This window comes from Nyctibius grandis, chromosome 12 (assembly GCF_013368605.1).
Source record: "Nyctibius grandis isolate bNycGra1 chromosome 12, bNycGra1.pri, whole genome shotgun sequence".
NCBI classification, from domain to species: Eukaryota; Metazoa; Chordata; class Aves; order Nyctibiiformes; family Nyctibiidae; genus Nyctibius; species Nyctibius grandis.
The window spans coordinates 3,110,281-3,119,694 of NC_090669.1; the positions used below are offsets into that span (position 1 = coordinate 3,110,281).

A 9,414-nucleotide genomic window follows, 5' to 3' on the forward strand; every position below is an offset into this window, starting at 1 on the left:
AGGTTTTATTGGCAGTAAAAGGTCAGCACGTTCTCTTGGTTTCCGCGGGTGAGGATGACGGGGGGTCTCAGGTCCTGCGAGAGGGTCTCCAGCCAGGCCATGTAGAGGGAGCTGGGGCAGCGACCCTTCCTGCCGATGGGCAGCGTGCTGCGGCGGCAGCGGGGGGCCGGGTGAGGCGCAGCCCCTCCGGCCACCTCTCTCAATCCAGGGCTAATTTGCAGGTTATTTCCCTAAAAAGGGGCAACACCGCATCCTCCCCACCCTGCTGGGACCTGGGCCGGACCCCTCGGTGCCTTCCAAGGGCTTTTCCCCGTCCCACCACGGCATTGGGGTGTCTGTCCAGGATGTCCCCGCGCAGGGCTGGGGACGGGGGGAACATCCAGAGGGAAGGAAATGGGCAGGAGGGCATTGCTGGCACCTACATGGCTATGAGCGCCGCGTCCCGCGAGTAATCCAGCAAAATCTCGTTCAGCCTCACTTGTCGCAGCGACTGCGGAGCGAAAAATGCCAAAGAATTGTTTCCAAAAAGACTGAATTTTCTCTCAAAATCAGGAGACCCTTTGTGGGAGCCCCCCCGGCACCGGTGCTACCTTGGCTCTGTTTTTATCGACCTCCTCGTCAGAAATCTTCCAGGGACAGCCCTGCCTCATCTCGTTCACCGTGGCCTCGTCTTTGAAGCCGTCGTTCAGCCTGAAGGGAGCGATCAGGTCATCGAACCTCTTGATGCTGCAAGACAAGCAGACGGTGCCGGGGCAGGGGGTCCGGGTGGGTTTGGGGGTGCTGGGGCGGGGGGAGAAGGGGAGAGGGGCGGTTACTGCTCTGGCCAGGGTTTCTGGTTGATGTCAGGGAGGATGTGGACCTCGTGGAAGCCGAGGCGGAACTTGCTCAGCAGAGAGACGATCCTAGCAGAGGGAAAAGGACACATTTCCCAAAAAATGAGCAGGGAGTGGTGGCTCTGGTGAGGACCCGGCCCAGCACAAACCTCTGCCCCCTCCTCGGTTGGCACTGGGGTTTTTCCTGCTCTGCAATCACTGATTTTTGGAGCAGTGAGGCAAAGCAGCCAGGCCAGAGCCCACAGATCCTGTTAGGCAAAGCCTGGGGGGCTCAAGGGGGTGAAGCAGCTCCTGCCACCCGCCCATGGGGACAGCGGCAGTGGCCATGTGGCTGTGGGGTATGAGTGGCTGCTGGCACTTACGCCTTCCTCTCCTCGTCCATCCTGTTGATCTGCCCGCCAACAAACACCCGGATTTTGCACTTTCCCCACCGCTTCTTGCGCCCCAGGAGGTAGGGGATGAGCAGCGTGAGACCTGTCCCCAAAACACCCCGTGGCAGACCCCAGGTGACCCCAGGGATGCCCTGGCACCGTTTGGTGAGGACCGAGCCCTCCTGGGCGCCGCGATGGAGGCGCTGGGTTCGCATTAGCTGGACAGACGGACAGTGAAGAGCTGCAGCAGCCAAGGTGAAGGTTACCTCCGTCGTCGAAGAGCCAGTAAATGTCGATGGTCTTCTTGCCCTGCTCGCTCTGGAAGATGGTGCTCGCCTGCTGCTCGCCGGCCAAGGCGGTGGGGTCAGCTACCGGGGCAAGGGGGTCCCGGTGTCGGTGAGGGGCACCACTGGCTGCGAATTAAAGGCACCGCGTCCTCCTCGCCCCAGCCCTGCTTCCCCTCGCTGCTTGAAACCCACGCCCTTGCCTGCCAACCTGGCTCCCTGAAAATAATCCTCGGAGCTGGGGTGCTCCGGGCAGCCCCGAGCCAGGACCAACCTGTGCCCGGGGCTGCTCTGCCACCGGTGCCGTTCTCCTCGGGGTGCTCCGCTGCCTCGAACACGGGGTTAACTGGGGAGGGAGAAGAAGAGCATGGGCACCAGGGCAGCGCCCTGCTGTCCCCATCCCCTTCGGTCCCAGCCCAGGAGTGATGCCCCCCAGGACTGTGACCTTCACCTGGGGACATGGTGCTGGCTGGCACGTCCTGCAGCTCCAGCACGTCTCTGGGCATCCCCAGCTGCCCAAAAACCACTTACCATGAGCCTGCATCACCCGGGAAACGTTCAGCCCTTCCTTCATCCTCATTAAGCACACGCCATACTTGAAATCGAAGGCGTCGCTGGAAGGAGGGAGGAGAAGGCAGTTAATGGTGGCCGGCTCATGTTGAGTGGCACTGCCAGCGTGGCCAGACCCTGTGCACGTGGCTGCAGCGTCCCCACACCCAACCACGAGGCCACCGCCGGGTGCTGGCATCCCTGGGGGCGGAGGGGCCGGCGTGGCCATACTGCAGGATGCCCACGTAGTCCTCCAGGCTCTGCGGGGACGCCCTCTGCCAGTTCTTCTTGTAGCCCAGCACCAGGATGTTGGGTCTCATCTTCCCGAGGCCGGCAGCCTATGGATAGATGTCCCCGTGAGACCCCTCTGCAGGGACAGACGGACAGGGGCAGTGTCAGTCCGCAGGGGACCGATGCAAAGGGGGGTGCCTGGAGGTTGGGGATGGGAGTCAGAGCCCCCGAGCTGTGATGGAAGAGGAGGGACCCTGACAGTCAATGGCCAAGGATGGCTCTACCTGGATGAGCATTTGGACACCACTTCTCAGATCCTCGGCCACCACATCCGTGTAGAAAGCCTTGATCTTCCTCTTCGTAAGCCACTTGGTGTGGCCGTCTGCCGTCAGCCGGGACTCCGGCATCTTCTGCTTCCGTGGTCCCTGTGGGGAGCAGGGGCAGGGGCTCAGGCACAGGCGGCCCCTTCCAGCTGGTGGTCTTCCCACCAAGGACCTCCAGCTCCTCTCTTCCTAAATCACTGGCAAGACCTGGCTGTAACCGCTGCACACGTGGGGAGTTGCAATTGCAGCCAGAAAACCAGCGAATTTTGGGACTCAACAGCCATCGCACCTGATGCCAGCAGTCCCCTGGCTGCGGATGTGCTGGTGGTTGCTGCACCACATGTTCCCAGTTGCTCTTGAGGCTTCAGGGCTGCAGGACCACCCCGTCCTCTGAGCAACCACCTCCTCCTACCATATCTTTGCTTTGGCAATTAATTGGCAAGGGGAAAGCCACTAGCCCACAGGGACATCCCAGTGCTTCACCAATGTTGCTTAACGAGCTGGAGAGGCTTCCAGAAACACATCATCATCTGGCGGCACATCAATGGGCACATTTCAATCCCCACCCTACGAGCTCACCAGGATGCATACGGATTTCCCAGCCCACCGCCCACGGGTGGCTGGAGCCCCCTGGCCAAGGAACCAACCGGCTTTTGCAGGCGACTCACGATCAGCACATTGCCGCAGAGCATCAGGCTGAGATTCTTGGTGAATGTCCCCACGAAGTCAACCAGGGCCGGGCGGAAATTGGGAGGGCCCGTCAGCACCAGGCACTGCGGCCTGCGGGCAGGGAGAGAAAAGGGGTGAAGGCTGGTACTTTGGGGGCACCGAGCCTCTCTGCCCCCCGTGCCTGGGCAGCAGCAACTATAGCGAGCATCGTTAGGATGAGACAAAGTCATACGGCTGAGGGTCCAGCCTCACTCCTTGGGCTTTTTATATCAGATGAGACCAACACGTCTACCTGGTATGGGGAAGGCAAGGTTTGCCCTGCTTTCCACCTCTGCCCACACGGCAAAGATGTGTGATTTTGGAGACAGCCACATTTTGCCAGGGCTCCCAGTTACTGAGGATGGTGGTGAGGACATGGCCATGGGCACGAAGCCATCCTTGGTGGCGGCTGGCTCTGCATCCCCCTCCCTCCATGCCCAGCACCGCGCCGAGCCACTCTTACCTGTAGTTCTTGATGTGCTCGTCCACTTCGCTCAGCCCCACCGAGTAGTTGAGGGCCATGTTGTACGAGCTGGCTTGCATGGAGGAGCCCCAGTTGACATCTGCGTGGGAAAGATGGATCAGCAACGGGGCCAGAGGCCTCCTGGCGCATCGCCGGCGCCTGGTTACCGCCACACACCTGGCTTTTTGTAGAGGACGTATCCCAGGAGGAAGATGACGATGCTGAAGGCAATGAGGGCCGCCCACCAGGTCAGCAGGAACATGATCACCACCGAGACGGCGGCCCCGAAGAGCGCGGCCCACTTGCTGTAATACCGAAAGGAGGGTCGCCAGCCTGCACGCAAACACACACAGCGGCCGCTGCCGGGACGGGGAGCTGGATGGGGAGCCGCCCGCCGCACGGCACGGCACGGCACGGCACAGCCCACCTGGGGAGTTGGTGATGGAGGCGTGGAAGCAGCTGAAGTTGATGAGGGCGTAGGAGCAGAGGAAGAAGTTGGAGATGATGGGGGCGATGGCGTTGAGCTCGGCTGCGGGGAGGAGGAGGAGGAGTGCGAGCCGTCAGCAGCGGGGACCGAGCCACCCGGCTGGTGGTTGGCATCAGGAGGGTGCGGGGGCGGCAGCCACTTACCGATGAGGATGAAGCCGATGGCGATGAGGTAGGTGAGCATGTAGCCACGGATGGGCTCGTTGTTCCTCCCGTAGCCCTTCCCGAAGAAGCCTATGAGAGGGTAGAGCTGGTCCCTGCAGAGACACTGCGGGGAGAGACGTGTTGGGGACAGCGGGCTTCACGGGGGACATGCGACGGCAGCGCCACGGTGGGAAGAGCAAGGTGGGAAGAGCACCGGCTGGCCTCACACCTTCACCAACAGCAGCATCCTCCTTGCCCGGGGCTGCTCATGGCCACAAAGCCCCGCAGTGCTGAGCATGGGCTGGGAGCATCGCCCGCTGCTGGCTCGGGGACACACCACCCCCTCACCTGGAAGACTTTGGGGGCCGAGACGAGGCAGGCCAGCGCTGAGGAGAGGGTAGCGCCAAAGATCCCCGCCGTGATGAGGGGGCCAAATCCGGACACCATGCTCATGCTCTGCCCGAGAACCAGGCGGTCAGGAGCCCCGGGGCGGTCAGGAGCCCCGGAGCGGTCAGAGGCCCCCGGCACCCCCAGCGCATCAACCTCCGCCCGGACCCTAAGGGATTTCCAGCCCCCGGGCCCATCCTGCTGCCCTCTGTGCTTTTCCATCGACATTATCCAGCCCGTGAAGTCCAGCCATGTCCAAAAGCCCCAGGAAGATGCGCTCCCCGGTGCATCGCCATTACACGGGTGCTTTAACAGCATGGGGACCTCCCAGGGTGCTGGGGGGGATGCCGGGCATGGGGCTGCCCTGGGAAACCCATCCCTTGCAGCACAAACCCAGCCAGGAGCAGGGGCTGGGGTGGGTGACGGCCCCGAGCAGCACCTGGTAGTAGTTGCTGAGCCCGTATCGGCAGCTCTGCCGCTGGGCGCAGGCGGTGAAGTTCCAGCCGAAGCCGCAGGCCAGTCCCTCGCAGCCCGGCGAGCCCACCGCCACGCTGTCGTTCAGGCTGCCCGAGGCGTCCCGGACCACGCAGGCGCCTGCGGGGGCACATGGTGCCCGCTCAGTGCCTGCTCACCCCCTGCACCTGCGGCATCCCCCACATCCCTGCGGTGGGGCTGCCCCACTGCACGACAGCTATGAGCTGTGTTGCCCACCCAGGAGGACTTTGCCCCCCATGGGGGCAGGAACGAGGTCTGGCACCTGCAGCACTTGCCCCAGCCACGGCTTGCTCCCATCTCCCACCACCTGCATCCTCCCAGGCCACCCATTTCGGGGGGGGACACACCCCACCCAGCTCACCCGAGGACATGCCGCTTACCGATCGTAGCAGAAAGCACCAGGTAAGACACGGTGGTCCAGAAGATGGCCATCAAGGTGCCCTTGGGGATGGCCACGGCGGGATCCTGCCCAAGGGAGTCATGGGGAGATGTCAGACAGCGTTCCAGCAGCACCGCTAAAACGGTTTTTTAACGGCGGCTGCTCTACAAGAGGGATTTTAATGCATTGCGACACGGAGCCGCAGAGCATCTCCTGGCCGAGCCTTCCCCAAAATGTCCAGAAGAAATAAAACAGGATCTAAAAGTTGGATCAAAACCAAAGCCCTGGGGGAAAACGGGGCTTGAGCCCCAAGAAACGCCAGCTCAGGCAGCCCCGCTCAAAACCCACCTTCAGGTCCCCCGAAATGTTGGCCCCGGCCAGGATGCCGGTTGCTGACGGGAAGAAAATGGAGAACAAGCCGAAGAAGGAGCCGTCGGGGCCGCGCCAGCTGGGCACAAAGTTCTGGGCAAAGATGTCGGCTGAGGAGGAAGCAGGGGAGAAGCGTTTGGGGCCTCCCAACCGCCTTTCTCCTGGCTGAAGCATCCCAGCGCTGGCTGGAGGCACGCCGCTGGTGGTAGGTGACCCGCGGGAGGAAGACACCGTGCTTTTAATGACACCTCTCGGCGAGGAGCACCTTCCCATAGCAAACATCTCCCCCAACAGCAGCAAAGAGCCAAGCTCCAGTGATGTGCTTGGACCTGTAGAGTGTAAGTCCAACCCATGGTGGACCCACCTCGGTAGCTGAAGAAGCCCTTCGCTTGCTTCTCAGCGGTGGCCGGGATCACCGTCCCCACCAGGTAATTTATGAAGGAAACCAAGATGACCAGGAAAAACAGGATCTGTGCCTGCCAGACCAGAAAGAGCCAGCTGAGGGGTCGGGGTCTGGGCACCGAGAGGGTGCAGAGTGCATTAGGAGAAACCCTTGCCTGTTTTTGGGGAGCTATGGGCATCCCCCGCCCCTCGGATGCCTGGTGGGCAGCAGGGACGGCTCTTATCAGCCCAAGGGAATAAGGTGAGCAGAAGCAGCGAGTGTTACCTTGGCCTCCCACTCCATGCCGGCCAGGGAGATGCCCAGCAGCACCGTCACGGTGATGACCCCGATGATGCGGATGTCGTTGGTGGGGTCCACGATGAGGGAGTTGTGCTCCTGGGGAGGGGGAACCATCCACAAGGTGGAAATAACCCTTTCCCTTAGCAAACCACCGGGATTGCCGGGAGTTTTACCAGCTGGTGGTTGATTATCAGTGGCCCAATGTTATAATTAATGCAGCTGGTGTGGGGAGGAGGTGGGGATGGAGAAGGTGGAGGGGACAGGACCCAGAGGACACCCAGAGCTCCACTCATACCTGCAGCAGGTCCCGGACAGTTTCGGCGAAGCCCACCGTGTGCATGGCCACGGCCACTGCGTTGGCGAAGGCAAAGATCAGCCCGATGGAGCCACCCAGCTCCGGCCCGAGGCTCCGCGAGATGAGGAAGTAGGTGCCCCCTGAGGTGGCAGGAGTACCCCGGGGCGTCAGCTGCCTCCCCCGTTTGTTTTTGGGGGACCCCCCTGCACCTCGCAGCCAGTGCTGGGAGCTCACGTCCACGGGGCAGCCCCAGGGTGGAGGAGACTCCCCCGGCGTGGCCGGAGGCTGTGATAGGGGGTTGACAACGCGCTACCTGACTTCACTTTGCCGTTGGTGGATATGGCGGAGATGGACAGGCCCGTGATGGTGGTCACCGTCACGGACATCAGGATGATGAGCCACGTCAGGGCTGTGGGGAGAGGGCACCGCTTCAGTCCTGCATCCCCCCGGCCCCATAGACCCCCCTGCCTTCCCTAGGAGACCCACAGGGACCTCACACATCGCCCCACGCTCGATGCTGCCGGCATGTCCACCACCCCCCTGGGTGTCCTCGGTGCTGGTGAGCCTGGTGCCACCATCCTGCCCGCGCCACGCCGCGGCACCCACCGATTCCCGCCTGGGCGGTGATCCAGGGCAGGCGCAGGTAGAGGATGACTCCCCAGATGTTCAGCATGCAGCGAATCTGGGGGGACAGAGAGGGGGACCGGCCCTCAGCGTGCAGCCACCTGGGGACGGCTGGGGCCACGCTGGCTCTGCCGCTCCTCCGAGTGAACACCAGCCCGCCGCAGAGGGCAGGGGATGGCTCAGAGGGCAGGAGATGGCTCAGAGGGCAGGGATCGCTCAGAGGGCAGGCGCTTGCAAAAATACACGTATATTGGGAAAAATGGGACGATGAGGTGTAAATGCATCGTGCCCCTACTTGGGGGGCGGGAGGGCAGGAGGATGCTCCCGGTGGGACGAGTCGCACTCACCATCACGCCCTTCACCCATCCGAAGCGGACGGGCTCCGGCGCGGGGGCTTTGCCCAGCTCCCCCGCCGCCTCCTCCAGCCCGGCCTCGGGCAACCCATTGCTCCGCTGAGGGTCGGCCACGGGCGCGCGGAGGTGGCCCGGGTCGGGCTGCGGGGACAAGGGGAAGGCAGGTGAGGGCAGGCAGGGCGGAAGGCAGCCAGCCCTGAGGGGTGCAGCTGCGGGGAGCTCTGGCTGAGCACACAGCTGGACACAGCTGGATTATCCCTCTGGCTTCCCCTGGGGATGTGCACGCCGGCGCAGCATCAGGAAGCGGGAGACACCGTGCCACGGACACGCCGCAGGGACCAGGCGCAGGCAGCGCGGCCAGGGGATGCTGGAGACACGGCCGAGCCCCCCCTTACCTTGAGGATGGAGTGCAGGTCCGCCAGCGAGGGCCTCCCCTTCCCGGCCTCACCCACCCCCTTGGTGTTGGCGTAGTGCTCGTAGGCGGGCACCACGTCCACCGTGTTGTAGCCAAAGGTCCTGGTGCAGAGGGTGCTGCCGGAGAGGTGGGTGCTGTCGCAGCCGGCACCCTCTGCGGCTGCGTAGGGACCCCGGCCGCCCTCCTCCGGGCCCAGGAGGGTGCTGATGGTGAAGCGGCCGCTGCAGCGGGACAGGGCGGGGGGCAGCTCGGGGATGGGCAGCTCGGCCATTGCCCCAGCCCAGGTCCCCGGTGGCGGTGCCTGCCGTGCCAGGGATGGGGCAGAGAGGGGCTCGCCAGCTTTATATCCGGAAAAACCGGAGCGAAGCAACCGGCACCCACCCACTGCTGTTGCTAACCGGGGGAAAAGAATTGGCTCGAACCACCCCGAGCTGGTCAGGGGGAAAAAAAATAGCCAGAAGGGATATCAAAAGCGCTGTAATGGGCATCGCTGACTCCCAGTGTTCGATGGGGATGGTGATAACGGGTTTGAGATTAAGTCCCAAGGACAGAGCGGCAGGGAAATGCGACGCTGGGTTTGCCTCCGGCCCCAACTGGGGAACATTCAGTTCCCACCGGGATTTGTTATGGAAAATGGCAGCAGACTCCCACACGTGCTCGCCCTTCCCTGGGATACTGCCCCGGACCCGGCTGATCCCGTAAATCATCTCGGCCGGACTCCGAGCTGCCGCCTGCGGCGCTGAGCTGTGCTGGGCGCGGGACGGGAAACGGCCCCTTTTTCTCACGGTGAAACCAGGGGAAAGGGGGGGAGTGCGACATCCCCTGCGCAGGGTCTGATGCTGCGGGGCTGGGAAGCGGGTTGGAGAGGCTGGGGGACATGGAGCAGTGGTTGCCCAGGGCTGGGCGCTGGCAGCAGAGATGCCCATGGTCCCACAGTCCCCTTTGCCCTCCCGACCCCAGGGAGGGGGAACTGCCGAGCACCCAGGGTTCAAAACTCCCCCACATCCCACCCCTGATCCAATA

General features: G+C 63.2%; 1 protein-coding gene across 2 annotated transcripts; it reads right to left on the reverse strand.

Moving 5' to 3' along the window:
- Positions 1-5: 5 nt before the first annotated feature.
- SLC12A3 (solute carrier family 12 member 3) lies at positions 6-8,662 on the reverse strand. Of its 2 annotated transcripts, none has more exons than XM_068411124.1 (26): positions 8,372-8,662; positions 7,971-8,117; positions 7,606-7,681; positions 7,313-7,408; positions 7,000-7,139; positions 6,690-6,800; positions 6,387-6,498; positions 6,002-6,132; positions 5,655-5,739; positions 5,219-5,373; positions 4,741-4,848; positions 4,393-4,516; positions 4,190-4,291; positions 3,940-4,095; positions 3,763-3,862; positions 3,260-3,371; positions 2,553-2,693; positions 2,269-2,375; positions 2,020-2,102; positions 1,784-1,834; positions 1,471-1,572; positions 1,196-1,307; positions 816-902; positions 591-726; positions 423-490; positions 6-147 (listed from the first exon to the last, which is right to left on the reverse strand). In XM_068411124.1, the coding sequence occupies exons 1-26, from the start codon at positions 8,660-8,662 to the stop codon at positions 6-8; spliced, it is 3,075 nt and encodes a 1,024-aa protein (XP_068267225.1). The 2 variants fall into 2 exon arrangements, with proteins under 2 accessions (XP_068267225.1, XP_068267224.1); XM_068411123.1 differs by having other exon boundaries at positions 1,763-1,834.
- Positions 8,663-9,414: the final 752 nt, after the last annotated feature.

What these genes read in the sequence shown, in the direction of transcription:
- SLC12A3 (XM_068411123.1), bottom strand. Translation starts at nt 8,662, where the DNA reads ATGGCCGAGCTGCCCATCCCCGAGCTGCCCCCCGCCCTGTCCCGCTGC. An exon ending in ACATTTCGGGGGACCTGAAG is followed by an intron (nt 5,740 to 6,001) that starts GTGGGTTTTGAG and finishes TCCCTTGGGCAG; the next exon opens with GATCCCGCCGTGGCCATCCC. An exon ending in GACTACGTGGGCATCCTGCA is followed by an intron (nt 2,103 to 2,268) that starts GTATGGCCACGC and finishes CCCTCCTTCCAG; the next exon opens with CGACGCCTTCGATTTCAAGT.